General features: G+C 45.4%; 1 protein-coding gene across 1 annotated transcript in view; it reads left to right on the forward strand.

The window, feature by feature from the left end:
* LOC138296695 (adhesion G protein-coupled receptor F5-like) overlaps positions 1-22,142 on the forward strand; it is a 578,562-nt gene that overhangs the window by 328,233 nt on the left and 228,187 nt on the right. The window contains exon 12 of the mRNA XM_069236067.1: positions 452-640. Coding sequence (XP_069092168.1) covers positions 452-640 — 189 coding nt within the window. The remainder of the gene's footprint in view (positions 1-451; positions 641-22,142) is intronic.

Below are 22,142 nucleotides of genomic sequence, written 5' to 3' on the forward strand. Positions count from 1 at the left end.
GAAGGTCACAAACGTACACGTCATAAACCGAACAAGATGTGAAGAAACACTGCCCGTGTTCTGCAGCCGAAAGAACCAAACATGATTCTGCACCTTGTAAAAACCACTTGCGAGTCAGTGGATATTTTCCATCTTCTCACAGAAGGTGGAAAAGTCAGCAGGAATCTGCATGTAGTAAAACCATTCGGTAATCCCGAGTCCACATGTTATGGACAAATCACAATATCTGGAGTCAGGGATAGACGTAGCAGGACAGCAATAACGATCCTCAACCAGGTGTCTCACCAGACCCAAATTCTTCTTTTCACATTTTTTTTCCTGTCCTTGATTGATTCTTTTTATCATAGGTAAAAACTATATTATACTCATTCATTGTGAATTGTACTTTCATTGTATGTTTCCATTTTTTTTTCTTTTGTAAATTTTGTGTGTCTGTCTTCCTGTTTTCCAGTATCTATAGAAATCATACCGCCCACCGTACAGATTTCTACCTCCCTTACGTTTAATCTAACATGCTCTACCAATGCTACTGGTGATGGAACCATCAGCTGGTGGATAGGCAGGGAGGTAGATGGCAAATTTTACACAGTAACAGGGACTTCATCTGTCCTCCGTGCAACCGCAACTATGGACTGGGAAGGTAAGTTTTGTACTACGACATAATTATGCTAAGCATATTCAGTATATAGTTTTGCAAAATGAAATCTCAATAATACTAATACAGCTTAGTGTACAGTTAGTGTATTTTTCCACTAACACATTGCTCACACAATTATACATTCTTCTAGAAGTGAACTTTGAACACAGATACAAGACAAGCTTTGTGAACACTTTTTTCATTCTAGCTCTGCATTCAATAAAGTAGGGATGAAAAAGTAAAATATGATTTCACAATTAGATTACTCCTACATTTGGATTAAATTCAGACTTTTTCAATATTTAAAGGATCCTATAAGTAGTTGAAGAGGATTGAGGAAACTCCACTTTGGAAAATGTCAAACTAATGTGCAATTAATTCATCTTTTAAATTGTTTTCGGTTTTCCACAGCAAATGCCCCTTTCCTTACATTCTCATTACACATAGAGGTGTTTCACTACCCCATCAAAACTCACTGCTGGCCTTGAGAGGCGAATAACTCTGTGTGTTTCCTCAGAGTGGGAAATTACTTGCACAAGAACTGTGTATTCCTACAGTATTGCACCTAACCTTAAATTGTTGATTTTCGAAATTAGACTATTCATACCAATGTCTGCATTTTGGAAAAGCTATTTTGCCAACATTAGGACTGGAAATCAGGACTGGAAAAGTGCCCTGGCAAAAGGGAGTGCCACACTTAAGTTAAAATAAGGTGTACAGAAAGCTTTTAAGATGTGGCCGTAAATAAATAGCAGTTTACATTTCTGTAAAGAGCTCCAAGAGAGCTCCAATATATAATTGTCTGTACCCTCGATTCTGACCTCCTTTGAAGACTGAGGTGGTCATTCCGACCCTGGCCACAGTGGCGGTCTTCGCCACCAACGGGCCAGCGGTGAAGACCACCAGATTATAAGTGTGGCGGTCTGGCCTGTGCCAAACCTCCACTCACCCATTCCTACCGCCAGGGTGGTTGGACCCGGTGGTCCATCCAATACCGCCGGCAGTATCACAAGTCCCCTTTCTGCCAGGGATTTCATGGCAGTAGCACTGCCACGAAATCCCTGGTGGAAAGGCTATCGGTGACAGGAAGTTGCATTCCTGTCACCAGCAGATGACTCCACCACCTTCCTATCTACCCATGAGCCCCGCTACCCCCGCTACCCCCGCTTCCATTACAACATTCCCACCTCTCACCTCCCTGAACCACCCAGTAACCCCCCACCCCTCTGCTCCCAGTAGTGACCCCCCCACCCCTCCCGATTCCCGTACTTAGCCCCCACCCCTCCTGATCCCCGTACTTACCAAGCCGCATCCACGCATGCACCCACACCCAACACCCCTCAAATCCATACACACTTACACGCACAACACCCCAACTCACACATGCACTCACTACAGTCACCCCCATTTATACGCATACTCACTCAATCCTCCCACCCCTCCATTCCTCAATTCACGTTTGCTACATGATTTTCTAATGCATATTATCACTCCAGGAGATCAGGAGTCAATCCCAAATTTCTGGACACTTTAATATGTCAGGCCTGTTCTTAGAAAACTGTAGGTTTTTATTGTATAAACATCACGTAGACCTAAAGGGGGCAGAGGGCATTCCAGTCATGGCTGTCCTGGGGCACACATCATTCCAATGACTGCTTTGCTGATCCTGGCGCTGACTGTTCGAGATGATTGCCATCCAGACAACAGGCAGACCCTTGCCAACCATTTCAGATATGTTGTCAGGGTCACTCCCTTAGACAGGGACAAGCAGAAGGGTTATCACTGCTTTCCTTTCAGATTTTAGACATAGAGTGTAGACAGGAATATCTAGGCTTTTAGGATCATGCAAAGATGGTGGGGTTGTTTCTCTCCTTCATACTGACTTTAATGATGATCACTGTATTATGTTTCATCTGACTAATTATCTCAGCTCATGCTTTTTATAATAGGATGCAATCGCTGCAATAAATGCATTGAAATCCATTTTGCATCTCGTGTTCTGCCTTGGCATGGGAAAGTCTCTGAGAAACTGAGCGAAAGGGGTATGATCTCTTTCACCACAACTTTCCTGAGGTCAGGTTTATGTCGCCACAAATTACCCTTCCTTTCCAGGGTTGGGTAAGGCACTGCATGCCAACCAGGAGTTAGGTTGACAGGTCGCAGACGGTGTGGGACTGACTCAGTCAACCACACTTGGTGGGGCTGCAGCAGCTCTAAAACATGCAGTCTTATTATTGTAATAGGAACCACATGATATGTTGCTACCAACATTGGACAGGCACAAATTTAATGGATCTCCTGAGTAAAACTCTTTCGCATCTCAAAGGTACTCTAATCACTTTTATACTGCTACGTCCATGGTATTAGGGAAAAATCCTTGACAGCTAAATAGGTAGTACCTATCTTAGCCTGTAGGTTGTTCAAGCTTGAACCTTAAAAGGATACCCCATTTGGTGTTTCTATTTCTAAATTTACAGTTTAAAATATGGCACAACCAGTAGTGATTCCAGTAAAAATGAGACAACCTCTCAAACAACATTTACTTGCTGATTGGTTTGCTAATAGGGGTGGTGATGTTAAGTTTGTGGTAGAGGCACACAATGCATATAAAGCAGAAATGTTCTATTCATGATTCACCTTTCCTCCAGCCGATGTAAATGCAAACACTTTTCATACACATACTCTAGCAAACCCACCTGCACAATACAAAGCATATTCATGTCTAGAAATACCACTTACATATCAAAAACACCATGATTGGCTTAAAGGCACCCTTCCACACATTTGTTATAATGTTAAAGTAAGCCCCTGATGTAATGATGGACCTACATCACTAGAATTGGCTACACATACAGCATTCCCCTACATACAAAATTTATAGGCAGCAGATATGCATACAATATATAATATTTTAGTTAGGATATACAGACGCTTTTAAAAATTCATAATGTGGACTCTAAATACTGCCCCAGCAAGGGCTGCTCCACAATTGGCTACACCTGGGATACACCTGGCAACTGTTCATTCAATAATAAGTTAGGTTCCCGCCAAACGTAAAGATATTCTTTTTTTGATAGCACAAAAAACGAATCAGCTGGAAACAGTGTTTCCCCATACAGGACCCCAAGATAAACATAGAACTCTCACAATCTTCTTAGCATTTGTTTCCCTATCTAGATTACTGTGACACTTGGGGCATAGTATTTGCTGCAGTTTATACTATCATGCATGGTACACCAACACTTGCGTCTCTTCTGGAAGTGTTAAAACAAATACCCTATTAATATACAGCAGCTGGATTTGGGGATGAAATCAATGGGCAATTTTGCAGCCGTATCCTCAATTATTCTAAGTAATATGAAAGGGGAGGCAGCAGCATTGGCAGTACGCCCGCACCTCAGAGATGTTCCTAAACAAGATCAGGAAAGCAAGCTGCCAAAGATTATTCCCGAAATGTATACTAGTATAGGTCAGGATAGTCTGGGGGCCAGACCGAATAAGCCACAGCTTCAAGGTCATTCCAGTAAGTATAATACCAAGCAAGTGCAGGAGGGTTCTAAAAAATACTGGGATAAACCACAATCTAAAAAAGATAAATAAAACTAATTTCCACATTCGGAGACCTCAGAGAAACAATATAATCTTAGAAATCGTAACAATTTGAAACTTCCTGACATATACCTACATACTGATACATATACCTTTTGACACTCATCCAACAAAAGGACTAGAAGAGTTGGGTTGTTAGAGCACAGAAATAAGTATGTGAAATTGAAGAATGAGTCACAGAGCTCCTCAGACATCACAATAAAAAAAGAAGAAAAACTTCCACAATTCAAACCTCAATTTAAAAAGAAGATGTTTTCAGCACTTTAGGGCTACATATGACACTCATATTAAGAACATTACTGAAGAACAGGCTGTGTGCAGTGAGCCTGCTAGACAGTGTGGCAGAAGTCACAATAGTTTACCAGAATCTTCAAAAGTTTCTGGAGGTGACAGCAACTAACAACTACCTTGAAGTCAAAACACCAGCTAAGCACATCGGCCCACCCGACAGGGTACATAAATGTAAAATTCAAATTGAGGGGGACATTAAGCGCACAATTAAAATAAGTTTTGGGGAAAGATCAATGCTAAGCTATAAAATCCTACTGGCAAAGAAAGATTGGCCGGCAGAGTTTGTAAGAACGCTCTCACAAGGGGAAGATGTCATTTTGCCTTCTTTCTCAGTCCTTGTTCCTGATTCAGCAAAAGAAGCCCATGCTGCAGATTGGGCTCTGGGGCAGGCCCCAGCTCTGTACCACAACCATGTGGGTTGGGATAGGGACTCTCCCTATCATGTCATGCCAATATGGTCCAATCTACAAATGCATCCTCAGTATCCAATAAAACATGACGTTAAAACCCCAGTGAGGGAAATTTTCTCACAGCGTAAGTACCAGGGAATAACTGGAATCTGTGTATCACCTATGAATAACTACTGGTTTCCAGTTGCTAAGCCGGATCATTCAAATAGAATAGTCTTAGATTACTGACATTTAAACAGTCACACAAACACATCACTTATGAACAATATAGGCAGAACAAATACAAAACAACTCTGGATATTTCCAGCTGCTTTTTCTGCCAAAATCTAGCAACTAAAAGCCGGGATTTAAGCGCATTAGCTGCATTAGGCTCTCAGTGCTGTTTTTGCTGACTTCCCCAGAGGTATAAGAACAATGCAGGATTGTTCTCAGACAGTGTGACATCAGGATTGCATGATATTGAACCTGAGGCATTGTCCGATGTAGATAATATTTATCTGACAGATGATGACCTCCACACACACAGCCAGGGTCGATCGCATTGTTTTGTGATGTGCCGAATCATGACTATAAATTTAATTTTAAGTAAACTAAAATTGTCTTTCTCAGTGACCTGTTTCTGGATTACAAGCTCTCAAGTGAGGGGAAAAGTCTGGCACCACGGGTCCTAGAGAAGTCTGCTCAACTACAACCACTGTATATCATCAAGAAACTGCACTCTTTGTTAGGTTTCTTTAATGTTGGCAGAACTTACGTTCCAAATTAGGCACAACACGTTAAACCACTTTATCATTTAATCCATCCTGACTTCTCAAGCAAACACTGGACATCACAACATACACAAATTCTCAGATCACCACAGACTGACATGCTTGAAGCAAATTATCTGCACACACTTGTAAACAAAACAAACGTAGTCATTCGGGTCATTTCAGGTGCCATCGGATTCACATATGTCACATCCAATTAAGGTGTTTCAGTGACCTTAGCGTATAAATAACACTTTTACTCCAATGCAGAAATGTGTCTTGAACCCACAGAAAAAATACTGAGTTCAGATGGTGGTCATCAAGGAGTGAACACTAGCCTAGGGTAAACGCATCATTGTTGTATTACCAAAGCCAGTGTTCCTAATACAAAAGCATTACTTCCATGTTGAATACAATGGGATACAGATTACAGACCCAAGAATTTCTTCCATATGAAATTGAGTACCCCACGCCGACTGATGTCATGCATCTTGTCCTTCATAGATTCTTCATTTACACTGATGGTTCATCCCAGCCAGCTGTAGGTACTAAGGGGCATAGTTAAGAGCCCCTAGTGCCACTGGAGCGTCACTTTTCATGCCCTGCACTGTATTTACAAGGTGGTGTTAAGCTACTTTTTGTAGCTTTTTGTAGCTTAATGGCACCTTGTAAATACGGCCCCTTCACACGCAGCACTTTGTGTAGAAGTGGCGTGCAATGGGTGTTGCTGTGGGCGTGCCGCAGCAACATCCATTGCATTTTGACGCTGGCTCAGATTTATGAGTTTTCATAAACCTGAGGCAGTGCCAAAATGCAACACCACCCTATGGGTGGTGTTAGAGTGGCACAACGAGGGGAAATGCTTTCATTTCTCCTTGCTTTTTGTTCTTTCTATGTGGGCTTCATTTTGCAGCACACATAGAAAGAGCAAATCACCATTTAAGATTGTTTTTGTGTAGGAAGGTGTTCCTTTCTGCAGAAAAACAATCTCCCCCTCAATACAGCCATCCTTGCAGTACGGTGCAAGGGTGGCTGATTTGATGCACAGCAGCAAATTTAGCGCTGGCGTGGGGGAAAACACAGGGGTGCACAGTATTCTATTAAATACAGCACATACCTGCATTTTGAAAATTACAGTGCATGACGCAGCCAAATTTGGCGCATCGCCGTACACCATCATTTTCCAGTACATATGGTCCTAAATACCAATACTCCACAGCTTGCACAGCCAGTTGTGAAGTACAAACCTACCTACATGAAATCCCTAGGGGATTGCACAGCACAACTTGCAGAGCTTAAAGCATTGCTCTTGGCACTGGAACATACAGATCCTGAGCTTCCCACATTTATTGTGTGTAATTCGTATTGTTGTGTCCAGTCTTTTAATGAAAACTTGCACTACTGGTGCCTTAATAGGTTCGGCGATTCAAAAGGAGACACCATAAAACACACATTTTTGTGGGGAAAGGTCACGTTTCTTAAAGACACACTGCCATGGGCTCATGTAGTACACACACTGGGCCACCAAAGAGTTGAAATACATGTTGTATGAAACTCATTGACGGATGGAGCTGCCAAATCTGCAGTTGCTACAGCATCTGTAACTGTAAGAACTCATTCTCATAAGAGGGTGGATGATGACATTTTGGCTGCTATGAATGCGTTGGCTAATGGCAAGCCTCTAACAAAAGCACATCCTACCAAATATTACTGCCACTTAAGTGCCGAAAATATTCCCCTATGTTACAATACCAGGAGTGGGTAATCGTGTGATACCCAACCAAGATCATAGGCTAGATCTGATTAATGTAGTGCATGACGGTGTTGCTTCTGCCATGCTGATGTTGTGGCTATCATCTCCCTACTACAAAAACGATATTGATGGCACAGTCTATACTAACAGGCCAAGCAGTATGTCCTTAGTTGTGATATTTGTCAGCAAATTAAAAGTTCCAACATAAAATGCCCACTGCAGACACCCCTCCTAATAGCAAAGAAGCATATACCGTGTGTTTACCTGGACCATTGTTGCCCCTTAAATTTAAATGGTGTATACAAATACATTCTACTTGCTGTGGATTCTTGCTCAGGATTCCTAAGGGTGTGGCCACAACGATCAGCTGACACTCAAACTGCTATTAAAGAGTTGCAAGTCTTCATTGGGATATATTCAGTTGCAGCATTCCACTCAGACCAAGGTCCTGCTTTTGCCTCTAGGGCATACAGGGTTGGCACGGGAACAATAGGTGTTATAGTGCACACCTTGATAACCTGCAGTCCTTGGTGTACCATTGGGCCACTTTGATCCGTTTGGGGTAGGACTCTTTCATGAAAAATGTTTAAGGGAGCAAAACAAGGAATTGTATATGGCTGAGTAATCCTCCCAAGAGGCTACTATGAGAAGACTCCCTCCTTGGGCCAATACTGTCTCAGGGAAATAGAAATCACCGCATATCTGAAGCTGAATGACCGGGGAGGCTGCTATTGCCCCCCCATTTTCACCTGCAACAATTGTTAGAAGACACTAGCCTCCTATCAAATGGTTCATGTTCCAGGGAGGAGATTGGAGGGTGAGGTTCAGGGCATTATGGTCACTGTCCTGCAGAGGAACCACCACCCTGTCCACTATTTGCAGCCTCATCCTGATGTCTAACAATATATAATCTATGTGGCTGGTCGATTAAAGGTGTGCTTCCCTTATTTTTCAGATGGGGTTCTCCCATCACACTCTGTCAACCCATTGTTGAGTGTAAACACATTTAGTTGCAAGGCGGCAGCCGGCCATTTTTTTACCAGTTTGAGAGACAACTCAGGAATACCTCATTCGTCATTTTCCTCCCTAGTAAGAGGGTCAGTGGCAAGGCCAAGAGGTTCAATATTGCAATTAAAATTCCCTGCCACAATCCTTAATGCACCATCTGGAAGATTAGACAAGTGAGCATCTCAATGGTAGCTAGATTTGACTTGCTCTCTTCATGCCTGCAATATACATTAGACATAGCAGTAGCCCATCATAGAATTGCAAAGTAACACACAGCATGTCAGAAGACCATAAGTCAATAAATTTAGAAGTGCAGGTCAGAGTAGTTTTTAGCCAGATTGCAAGGCCCCCCGATAGTTGAACTTTAACTGAAGAACGGGCAGGTTGGTCAAAATAAACAAACCCAGGCTGAAACTGGAGGCTACAGACCAAGGTGGTCATTCTGACCCTGGCGGTCTTTGACCGCCAGGGCGGAGGACCGCGGGAGCACCGCCGACAGGCCGGCGGTGCTCCAATGGGGATTCCGACCGCGGCGGTAAAGCCGCGGTCGGACCGGCACCACTGGCGGGGTCCCGCCAGTGTACCGCGCCCCATTGAATCCTCCGCGGCGGCGCAGCTTGCTGCACCGCCGCGGGGATTCCGACCCCCCCTACCGCCATCCAGATCCCGGCGGTCGGACCGCCGAGATCCGGATGGCGGTAGGGGGGGTCGCGGGGCCCCTGGGGGCCCCTGCAGTGCCCATGCCACTGGCATGGGCATTGCAGGGGCCCCCGTAAGAGGGCCCCTACATGTATTTCACTGTCTGCTGCGCAGACAGTGAAATACGCGACGGGTGCAACTGCACCCGTCGCACAGCTTCCACTCCGCCGGCTCGATTCCGAGCCGGCTTCATCGTGGAAGCCTCTTTCCCGCTGGGCTGGCTGGCGGTCTGAAGGCGACCGCCCGCCAGCCCAGCGGGAAAGTCAGAATTACCGCCGTGGTCTTTCGACCGCGGAACGGTAACCTGACGGCGGGACTTTGGCGGGCGGCCTCCGCCGCCCGCCAAGGTCAGAATGAGGGCCCAAGTCTCCAGTAGCATACATATGTTGAAGCCATCCACAAAATTGCACCTATCCAGGTGGGCCAGCTTGTTTTAGATACCGGTCAGGTTCCAGGAGACAAACTTAGTGAAGGAATCGACCTTTGTCGGGGCAACACAGTTAATATTCAAACAGATATCAACAAGTCCTGAGGGACTGTTTACCAAACAATATGCCAAGTCTGGATACCTACAATTTATGACCACCAAATCACACTATTGGTTTTGATGTTGGACCAATCCACCCAGTTGTCCTCACCATTAATATATCATCATACTCATGAATGGCGAAGGCACTGTTCAGTGTCAGCCAGTGGTGATTTTTTTTTCAGTTCCAAATAGGATTCCTCCATGTGGGATGGAAGAGGTAGCACTCCATACCAGAACCACCACGTAGGGACAACATTCGGATTGCAAATTCAATCCTATATAGTCATAGCCAGCGACTTTGATAGTTGACGTCGGCCTTTCCTCTAGTTCTGAAGTGGCTGTGTTACAGTTAAAGCAAGTGTTACCACTGGGAGTGTAGGCCTCAGGGCCGGATTACCAATGGCACTACTTGCACTTGGACCCTTATTAGGAGAGGTTTGCTCACACGATTGCTTGGGAGCTACAGGTGGCAACAAAGTGTCCGATATGAACGATTACTTCCGGATAGTCCCTTCCAATGAGCCTGTCCTATCCACCAGGTGAGTGACTGCAGATGCCACAAGGGTGTTACCACATTCCAGGATGCTTTCCCAGGATAAGTTAGTCTTCCCTTCATCCTCTTCGGTATTGGAGATATGGTCTAGATCCACCTGCAGGGTTCTCGGGCCTGCAGGATTTCTCCCGCTAGTAATTAAGCCCAGTGACTTGGAGTTGCCTGGTGTGGACTCTGTTTTCATTTTCCTCCTCTTCTTTGCTGTCATCTCCTAGCTGGTGGCTCACAACAGCTGCTAGCCACTGGCTATACAATCAGATCCAAAGCTGACTCTCTGACTGACTCCATAACTGGCTGTCTTTCGAGGGACATCGGGGAAGCATGCAGTGGGGCCTCAGGGTGTGTGGAGCCCGAGCAACTCACTGGGGCTATCTCAGGGATTCCAGACTGCAATGAGTCCATACTTGAAGAAACAATGCAAGGCCTTTCCCCCACTTCGAGGGGCAAGCATGTCTCTAACAGCACTCGCCCTTTGGAAACTACACTTACCGTTCTGCCCAGGAAAGAATCCAATGAAGTGCCAGGTTGTGAGTTGTTAGTGGCACTATCCTTTGCTGCAACCAATTTATGCTTGCCTATAGTTGACAATGATTCACAGTTCATAGATTACAAATGAAAACTCACTAACAATATAAAATGAAGCATAAAGCAAGTTGTAGAACCAAATGGGGTGGCCCATCACAGCCTCTTTCATGCAGTGACGAGCGAAGCCAGGCCCGCCCTGCAGGTTTGGAGCAGCACTTATAGCACATCATAGTGTCTTTGGCCCTGACCCTCTGGGGAGATGGTGACACTGGCTGTCTTTCCAGGGACATCGGGGAAGCATGTCTTGGGCCTCACGAAGTGTGGAGTCTGAGCAACTCACTGGGGCTATCTCAGGGATGCCAGACTGCAATGAGTCCAAACTTGAAGAAACAATGCAAGGCCTTTCCCCCACTTTGAGTGGCAAGCATGTCTCTAACAGCACTAGCCCTTTGGAAACTACACTTACCGTTCTGCCCAGGAAATAATCCAATGAAGTGCCACGTTGTGAGTTGTTAGTGGCACTATCCTTTGCTGCAACCAATTTATGCTTGCCCATAGTTGACAATGGTTCACAGTTGATAGATTACAAATGAAAACTCATTAACGATTCAAAATGAAGCATAAAGCAAGTTGTAGAACCAACAGGGTGGCCCAGCACATGCTGCAGGTTTGGAGCAACACTTATAGCACGTCATGGTATCTTTGGCCCTGACCCTCTCGGTAGATGGTGACACTGGTGGACGTGGTCCCACTCCAGCAGTTGTGGCAGCAAAGCAAAGAGTGCAGGCAGGGAACCATGGAATCAAAGCACCCATGCTGTGGCTTCGGAGCACCGCTTATGGTGGTTTTGGTGTCTTTGCCCCTCCCTTCTCAGGTGATGGTGTCGCTGAGGGATGTGGTCCAACCCCATCAGTCATGGCAGCAAAGCAAACAGTGTATACAGCGAACTACTGAATCAAAACACCCCAGAGTTATGGTTCATTATTTTTCTCCATACCTTCCAGAATGAAATTGGGTGGGGAGAGAAAATATTAAGGCTTAAGGCAATCCTTAACAGCTAGCCCTGTAGGTTCAGGTGGTAGTTAGACCCATCACTTGTGTGGAGTCCAGAGATCATTAAATAATCTCCCTAGATGAACCTTGGAAAGCAATACCCCCTATGAAGTCCTGTTCAGCAACCCTAAGTACTACCCACACCTTGATGGCCCTGATGCGTTGGCAGCAGAAGCATCTTTTGACATAAATAAACAAATCACTGTCTTGCCAAAATTACAGCAGTTCCAAGATGAACATTCCAAACACATGCCACCACTTTGGTAATGAGGGACTCAACAACATCCACAGGCTGCATTCCAAAAATCTGGTTCACAAAAAGATACAAGCACTCTGTACTTTTGTCCAAGGTTGTCATGTACAGTACATGATATGCTAACTTGTATTGCAAGCCCAGGAGACAGTTTCTATCCTAAAGACACATTATTACGTCAGGCCCATTCTCCAAACACTGTATGAGCTATTTTATAAACAACATATAGGCCTAAGGATGTCATTCCGGTCATGACCGCCCAGGGACACGTACTACACATCAGACAGCTTTGCTGATCCTGACTCTTTTCAGCTTCCCAAGAGGTCTGCCATCTAGACAACAGTCAGACCCATGCCATTATATTCACATATGGAGCTGGGGCTACTCCCTTAGGTCGGCCCAGACAGAAGGGTTATAACCACTAAGCTCTCAGATCTAGACATAGGGTTTAGTAGGAATCTCTAGATCCTCTATGCTAGTGGGGTTGTTCATCCTCTTCACTTTGGTTGTAATGATGATTACCGTGTTATGTTTCATCCACCTTATTATCGGAGCACATGCCTTTTACACTAGGATCAAATTGCTTCAATAAATGCAATGAAATCCAGTTTTGCATCTCGTGTCTTGCTTAGACATGCATGAGTAACTGAGTAACCAAATTAAAGGCGTTTGAGCCGTTTGCATGACTTCCCTGAGGAGTCAAAGTGTCAGGCTCAAGTTGCTACAAACTATGTCTTAACCTGAGAGGGTTAAGTGATGCACTGCCAGCTAGCCAGGAGTTATGCCAACAGCTACAAAGTGGTTTGGGGTTGGCTCAGTCTTCCACGCTCGGTGGTACTCCCATCCTAAACATGCAGTCTTATTACCAAAATAGGAACTGCATACCACTGGATCCATTACCCATACTCTCTAGGCAGGTTGAAAGCATCAGATTATCCATCTGGTCATACCAGAGATTCATGGCTTCTTGGCTTGCCTCAGGATTGCTTTTTGCCTTATTCCAGAAGTGGTGCATCTGGTTTTCGGAGGGCCAGCATGTACCTGACCACATCCTGGGGTAGTTTTCTTACTCCCACCCTGCCCTGACCAGGCTCAGAGGTCCCCTGAGATGGTGGTCATAGAGGAGTTCAATGGGGCTAATCCTTACTCCTTTCTGTGGCACCTCCCTGTAGGTGGAGATAAGGCATGAGGACATCCTACTTATGCCATATGAGCTGAGGCAGGCCCATAATAATAACCTTCAGGTCTTGTTGAATCACTACTCAAGCCCATTGGTTTGGGGATGATAGGGTTTTGTGAACTTGTAGATTACCACACACTCATCCCACATGGACTTCATGTATGCAGATAGTAAGTTAGTGCCTCTGTCAGACACCACCTCCATGGGGAACCCCTTAAGGGTAAAGATCCCCATCAGAGCTCTGGCCACCACAGGCGCAGTCACTGACCTCAGAGGGATGGCCTCTGGATAGCCGGTGGCATGATCTACTAAGACCAGGACAAACATGTTGCCTAAGGCTGTTTTGGACTCCAAGGGCCCATAATGTTGATGCTCACCCTTTCAAAGAAAGTGTCAATCACTGGTAATTAGGTCAAGGGAGCTTTGTGCTTCTTCTCTGACTTCCCACTGGCGTGGCATGTGGGACAGGACCTGCAGAACACATCTGAGGTTGTCTTCATCCAGGTCCACTTAAAGTGGGAAACACGCCTGGCAAGGGTCATATCTTGCACTAGATTTCCTGCCAGGGGCATATCATGAGCCAACCTAGTAGGAAGGCCCTGTCACTGGGGGGCCACCTAAGGCTCACTATGTAGGAGACTGTTCTCCCAATAGATTAAGTGATTCCCAGAGAATGTCCCTGCTGCCTGGGCCTCAGCTTGCTGCCTCAAGTCCTCTTGAGTGAGACATTCCTTCTGCACTCAGCAGAATGCTTTCCATGTGGCCCTCCTTCTACGTGCCATCTGGCAATTTAAGGCAGGTCAACCAGGGTAGCAATGTCCTCTCCAGTTGGGTCAGGGGACTCCTCCTCAGGGGCCACAGCAACCTCAACCGTAGGAACTTCAGGGGCTGGTTTCCCACGCCCTGTGCCCCTCTCTTTGGCATTTGTGTGGGCAATGGCTCCAGGCTCTAAATGCCCTTGACTGCCTTCACAGGCAGCCATGGACCGTGTGGTCACACAGACCCACTCAGGCAATCCCCACATCTCCAAGTGTGACCTTAGCTCTATCTCCTTCCAGACAGCATGTTCTAAGTCATTATCTAGCAAACGACAGGCAAGGCAGGACACATAGCTACTTTCAGAGAACCTGAGACCCCGTTCCACTCAATGGGAACCAGAACTTCCTGTAGATGACTCTCACAATTGTCAGCGACTATAACTTGATGGAATGTGCTCTGCAGACACCAGCTGATACCTCACAGTGGTCATTCTGGCTCCTGTGTCTTGTAGACCCTCCACCCATTGCACATTCATTGTGACCCAAAGCCTATATTTGGAAGTATTAGCAGAACTATCACCTTTTGGCACCATTTCCATTCCCCAAAGCTAACTGGCTCTGTTCCTCCCCAACCTCTATTCTTGCCAAGCCAGATGTCCTCTTGGGACATTTGAAGTCACCCTAGGAGTGGGCATACATGCACTGATGTACAAATCTCCTTGTTTGCTTATCAAACAACCCCTTATTTTTAGAGTCAGACTGGAAATGGTTACCACTACTCCCTTGAGAATTAATTTGGGGTCCTTTTGAGAGCTCCTTCTTTCAAGTTTTTGTCTCCGTTCTTTCTTCTGGGTGGAACCCTTGCCACCTTTGTGGGAGTCCCCCCAGACACCTTTTTGGACACCCTGGTACTGGCCCAGAGATCTAGCTCCTCAGCAAGCTTCCTGGGGTCAGTCAGCTTTCTGTCAACTAGGTGCTGGCCCAACTCTGTAAAACAGATATTGCATGTCCTCTCTCTCATGAGCAAATTGTACAACCCAACATAATCATTAACCTTGCTGCCTCACACCCACCCGTTTAATGCCTTGCTGGAGTAGTCCACAAAATCTACCCAATACTGGTTGAGGAGCTTCTTGTTGTTCCTGAATCTTAGCTAGAAATCTTTGGGATATACTTGGTTTGGTTCCCAATCTTTAATGTGAGAAAGGTGTTCCGCCACACAGTAGACATGTGTTTCTACAGACCACCCCCCAATGCTCTTCAGAAACCTTATGCACTCTCAGTGCTACCTCATAGGCAGAATACCACTTGTCTATGTAATCTGCCACCACATAACTGGGCACCAGATCCTTGGGTATGCAAACCCTTTTTTCCCCCTTCAGGTACTGCAGGTATGCTGCCACCATCACTGCTGGAGTCTGCCTGCTTGGCCTTGATGTCCAGGTCTTTCAAACTCAGTTCATGAGCCAACACAACTTTCTTTTTTTCCGAGACCCTTTCAGCCTGTTTCTCTTCTAAGGCCCTTGCCACCTTTTACTCCTCTGACTCTATTGCTATTATGGCCATCTATACCTCGAATTCCCTCTCCTCCCTCCTCTCATCCAATTTTTCTGGGGATAGACTTCAGGAGAGACACTGCTCCCTGCCCTGGCAGGAAGCTCCAATGTATTACTCCTCTGCTACAGGTGATTCCTATGAAGGAACCCCTTCAGGGTACTCCATCTCCTCATCCTCTTCCGTGTTTACACCCAGTGCAGAGCGAGCATCTTTCCAAGCCCTCAGTGCCTTTGGCATCTCCACCTTCCTGGTGGTGGTTTTGGCAGGAAGTCCAAATCCTTTGCAGACATCTTTGAGCTGGGCCACAGTGTAAACCTCAAGGTTCACCTGCTCAAAATTAATTTTTGCAGGTGCGGATGTAAATCTACCAGAGACACGATGTAGGGAAAAATAAAAATGCTAATTAAGGAGAATTGAAAATAATTCAAATTGGTCTTAGGAGGAGCAGGGAAAGCATTGCAGATGGTCACCAATGTAACTCAAAAGCAGTCCAGGCATTACAGACGGTCGTCACTGCAGCCTAAAGATCCTGTCTGGCGTCACAGACGGTTGTTGCTGGAGCTTCGCATTGGCAGTCCCTGTCAACTGTCAATGTTATAGCGAGAAGTGCAGATCTCATGTTGACGGGCATAACTGACAGTCACTGTGGCGCGAAAAGTCAGGCTCACTGGAGCTGCGTGTTGACAAGTGGCGCTGGTGGCAAGATCTAGACGTGAAAAGCCCAAAACCTCAGGAGTCCTCCTTTTCTTGAGGAGATCAGGGTCTCACTCCAGCATAGACCAGCAGGGCACAGGCATGGCTAATTGTAGGTCTGGGCAGTAGGTCAGCTGTGCAGTTGCAGTGATCCTCTGGAGCTTGTTTTATCCCTGTAGCTCAGAACAGGAGGTCAGCTGGCTGACCCTTGGAGTCGCTACAGCCTGGGATGAAAGTTGAAAGTCCAGTCTTCTGTCTAAGCCAGGAGTGCAGCAGGCACCATATCAGCAGAGTAGCAGTGCAGCAAAGGAGCACAGCAGTTCTTCTATAGTATACAAAGCTCCAGGAGTGGAGTGAAGAATAGGTCTGAGTGTCCTATTTTTATACATGTGCCTTCTTTAAAATAGTAGAAGGTTCTAGAGAATTTCTTTTGAAGTCCTTGACATTTTCTGACTCCCCTGCTCTGGTTCAAACCTGGCTGCATGAACAATGCATGTCCTGTGTGACAGGGTATGGCACAGCCTATTCTGTTTCAAGTAAGACTGTGCCCATTTCCGCCCCCTCATCTTGCCAGTTGATGAGCCAATCAGGCACACCTTATCCCTCTACTGTGTGGCTGTCTGGGCATAATTAACAAAGTCCAGCTGCAAACTACACCCAGTCATGTGACCTAGGAAAGTTTGCAGGCACCAAATGGTGAAGGCAACAAAATGCCAACTTTATAAAAGTGGCATTTTCACAATTGTATCTTAAAATCCGGCTGTACCATTAAAGACGATTTTATTTACAATTTATCAAACACCAAACATGATTGTCCTACTTGCTTCCAATCTAAAGTTAGCACCTATTAAATGTAATAACACAACCCTATGTTACCCTATGTGAGAGATAGGCCTCACAGTTGTGAAAAACAAATGTAGGAGTTATTCACTATCAGGACATGTAAACGTTAAAAGTGCATGGGCCTAGCCTAAGGGTGACATATGTATTCAAAAGGAGAGTTTAGGTCTAGCAAAAGGTTTATTTTGCCAAGTCAAAATGGCAGTTTAGAAACTGCACACACTCTTCTGCTCCACTGGTCCACTGGAGTTTCCTTAGAGAGGGAAAGTCTTATGAACTGTTGAACCTTGGGCTCCATACAGGAAGTCCAATAGAAACAAATGCAAGAAATATCTAGTTCCATCTAATACCATTAAAAGTCTTCGAGGAAGACTGCCACTTTCTTGTTTTACTACCTTCTGAGCACACCAAGAAACTATTTTTAAAAAGACACACAGGCTTCTCGTTTAGGACATTACCTGACCCACTACTGTCCTGTGGATCAGCAGGAGACAGGTGGCACCAGTCCAGGAGCTAAGTTCTTCTGGGGCAGATGTTTACAAAAAAACTAAGGACACTCTTTCCAATTCTAAGAAAATAGACAAAACTGTATCATTCTGTAAGCAGGTATTTTCTCCTTTACAATAGATTCTCTCCTCAAATTGGTGGAGTGGAGTATTTTAAAAGTTAAGCCAGTCTGTCATGTGTAAGGCTCAGGCAAATCATAATAAACATCCCAGACCTCCAACTTGTGTGGCCCCTGAACTTCAAATGAAGTCTCCCTTCCTTGGTGCAGCCCTTCTCTGAGGCCTGGCTCCACTGAGTCCAGTGGTATCTCTGGCTTCTCTGATTGGATATTGTGTGGTCAATTTGTTGTAATGGCAGTTGGCAAGCAGAGCAATAGTTCACGTTCCTTATCTGCTGTAAGCGTATTTATGGGCTTTAACTTATTTGACTAATTCTACATGTACCTTTCCCCCCAGAATTGGGGAAACCCACATGGAAAATAAAGTGATATCCCTGGGGCTGTGGTTATTCCCTATTCAGGAATAAAATGTGTGATTGACAGAGCTTGCTATGGGGGATACTGGTCAGAATTGGAAATTCCAACCCTCCTCCCCCAGGGTTAATACAGCAATTTCCGTCAATCTCAAAATGAGAACCTTAGCATGAGTGCTGGAACTAGAGATATGAGGGGTGCTACAGCACCCCCAAATAATCATACTGAAATTCAGAAGGTGAATGAGCAATACAGATGCCTTTACATTGTGTTTTTCTCTTCTCACACCTTCTGTGGTTTCAAATACACAGGACAAATGTCAAGTTATGGCTTCTGTCAAATTGATGCTTATTTGTTAGGTCTGGCAATAGCCAAGACCTTTAGTTGTTCCCCAAATATGTCATTGAGAATGCATAGATAGAGGCGGCCTTCAGTCAGTTCTCTCTATCCATTTGTCTATTGTAGTGCCAATTACATTAAATTCCAGCCGCAAAAGCAGACAAAGTGGGCGTGGGGGTCAGCCTAATTCATACTTCATCCATTAGATATAACAGTGTGAGTGACAGCATTTTGTCACTTCACCCTGCATCCAACTTAAGACTGACAAACAACAGCCAGACATGCATGAGTCCCTTTCTATAAATCCTGAAGTAACTTCCCTGTCCAATAGAGTTGCTTTTGGCGCTGCTCCTAGGGGTGTTGTATGTGATATAATTGCTGATCAAGTTGCAAGTCTGCAGACTGTAGCAGTAGGTAGCTTTGCCAAGCGCCTTAGAGCATTTATTTACTTTTGAGCTTTGGGGAACTATGTGATGCCTTGTGCCATCCAGCCCACACATACATCATGAGCTGTTCATTTCCACACGAGTTCTGAAAGTCTAAGACATACTGATAGACTGGGAGAATATTAATGACAGGGTATTAAAATATACTCACTGAAAACATAAGTTGTTAAATGTTTTAAAAGTAAAAAAACCCTATTCTCTTGGTTATTGCATCTAAAGATTCCTTAATGAAGAGACACAGGCAGGCAGACATGGCGTGGTATGCTAGCAGGCCTAAATTATGCAGGCACGGCCATTGCAGAGGCAGGACATGCTCTTCCCCTCTCCTCGCTTGTCAGTGCAGGAAGGGATAGCCCCTTTTTATTCCCTCACTTTTGACCTCCAATGTGGGATGAAGATGTGCATGCGTGTCTGCATCACAGCAGCAAGTATAACCTTGCGCTGCATTACATTCCTTCAAAACCTTCAACTAAAAAAAAAAAAAAGGGAAACATTTATATCAGTGTTATTCTGGCAGGTACTGTTGTTGAAGGTACATTCATATCAGTCACATTCATAGTCCTTAAACCTCTTGGGTATCGTAATGATGTGACTCAGAGGGTATAGGAGACCCTGAGTTGTTAGGGGCCTGTTGTGATGTTCGAGTGGGGTTGCATGTTTGACCCATCTTTAATTCGGCTGATGCCACTTGGTAAAAGTGGATAGATTTCTCATGACATAGTCTGAATTGTTTTTGGCTGTCACCATTGTGCCTGTTCTGGCAACAATTTGGAAGGCTCTTGTTTCGAAGGGGAGCCAGAACTTTCCACTGGGTCATCGATCTCATACAAGAAGCCAATTACCTACACAAATGTTTGTCTCCTTTTCTACCCTGGAAGAGGTTCTTCCACATTCTGTTTTGCTTTGTGGCTACTACATCTCAGGGTTCAGGAGTCCAGACACAAAAATATTGCAAAGACCATGGTCGTGTGTAAATGGTGGGGAATTTAAAAAATCCACCAGAGACAGCCAGCCTGTGGCATATACTAGGTAGAGCACCAAAATCCACAATGTTGTCACACCAGAGGCCATCACTCGGAACTGGCAGGGGCTGTTGTTGCAATTAGCTGACTTGACACTAGTGGCACTTAGCAACCATGTTATAGACATCAGCATCTCAAGCAGGGAACCAGACATTCTTCCTCAGACGTGTGTAGGAAATTAGGTTATTAGTTGTGTGGCCTGCACAAGTAATAGGCCCACAATTTCCTTTTTCTGAGAAGCAAGCACCCCATTGTAGCACTTGACCCTCACAGGGTAGGGAACCAGAGCAGTCCAAGGCCTACTCAGGGAAGGTGGTGTGGCCAGTAATCTCCGTTGTCTGGCACACAATAATAGCACTCAATAAATTATTGTCTAGTCAGTGATTTTTCTTTAGAAAAAGGAAAAGTACATTTATTACACACACACTACTAAATACTGCATTTTAATTTACAAATATGTACATTAGACAGAAAAATCATACCATAGATGGCATTGCATAATCACCCTTGAGCCCCTGAAGGGTCATACAAGCATATAAGGTAGGTCTATTCCCTTCAAGATCATCAAATCACATGTTAAACCATCATCCTTTTACATGTAAATGCAATCATTAATAGTAATTGTGGAAATGGACTTATTAATGTCAATTATGCATATGCAATTTGATCAGTAAACACTGTCAGTATTACTATATCAATAAAGCATTAATCAAATAACCTTATATGTGTCTGTGTGCTTTTTATGTACTTTCAAACCTTGAAAATGCAACCCTAAAAACAGCCCCTAGAAGGCATCACTATCTGATCACATAATATGCAATCATAGACTTAACCCCTAGAGGGTGCTGTACCACATGCACCTTCTTTAAACATCTTCAGGCCACAATAAAAGCAGCCATAGAATCAGCCCCTAGAGAGCGCTGCATTCCCAGGTGTAGAACAGAAGCTCCAGCCCTGTGAGTGTGTTGAAATATTAAGAACATCCCTGAAATGTCCAGAAATCTATGTCCCTGGAACCATACGATCAGTACTTTTAAAAACCTCTTTAGGGGGAAGCTGCTGTACTCCTACAGCCCCCCATGCCTCCTTTATAACATTGGTGGTGCCCCTGCTGTCCTAGGGCCACCACAAGAGGAAAAGGACGTGCAAATTAGGACGCCCGCAGGGCAGAATGGGATGCTCCAGGTGGGAGCAGTGAATATGTGATGAACGGCTCTCCCACTGCATTGGAGAGAACGGCTATCTTTTTCCTTGCCCCACAGCCTCGCACCAGCAGCTTCTTTGTTATTTTGTCCATCACCCTATGCTGCCCAAACACCTCCCCCGTGACCCAGACCTCCGCGTGTGACCGCCAGAGCTGGCAGCTTTTCCTTCCCTGTCTGCTCTTGATGGCAAGGATCTTTGCAGATGTGGTGGCTGTCTGCTCCACCAAGACAGGGGCACAGGAAGTGGGGCAGGCCCACTATTACTCGAAGTTGTGCGACAGCACTCCCCCCTTCCTCCTGCTCTTTGAGGGTCAGGGATGGGGTCCCATCTCCCTCCTTTGCAGATACAGCCAGGGAATGGGACGCCCGGGCCAATGGAGAGTTGGGGAAGGGGTCCCATGCATGCCCCCTACCTGGAAAAATTAAATACAGCATCATGCACCGGCCCCTGGGTTGATTTTGGAAAAGGGCAGTCAAGGCCCACAAGCTCCATAGTTAAAAAGGTTGCCAAGTTTCAAAATGCCATAACTCGGGCCCCGTTGGGCCTGACTGGATGATCTTGTGCTCATTTTGTGCCGTGTGGCCTGCTCTAGCCACCAGGGCCAGTTTTAGCAGACTTCCTCACCTCCAAAGCTGTGTAATATACCGGGAGCTGGTTTTCCTGGCTCCCTGTGCCAGCCTTCCTTAAGGTCTTTGTTTCTGGGCATCAGGGGGGTTCCTCTTCCAGTTTCCCATGACAGTCCCAGGGTCCAGCAGCATTGAGCGAAAAAACACCAACCAAGAAAGAGACTCCCTTTTATGCAAGAGTTTTTAAGGGGAGTGGAAGGTTCCAGAAGCCAGGCATCCCTGGCTAATCCTAGGGTGTCATTTCACCTCTCCACCCCTATCCCAACCCTCCTGCACAGCATGCTGGGACAGTTCAAGGTGGTATCATCCAGAAGTCTCTAGTCACAACTCCTCTGGGGGCTTTAGCTCCTCCTTCACTGACATCATTGCCAGGGCCTTACTCACAAACTCTTCAAAGGGGTGCCCCCTTGTGTTTTGGCTCAAGAGG

The sequence above is a fragment of the Pleurodeles waltl genome, chromosome 5, assembly GCF_031143425.1.
Source record: "Pleurodeles waltl isolate 20211129_DDA chromosome 5, aPleWal1.hap1.20221129, whole genome shotgun sequence".
Lineage (NCBI taxonomy): Eukaryota > Metazoa > Chordata > Amphibia > Caudata > Salamandridae > Pleurodeles > Pleurodeles waltl.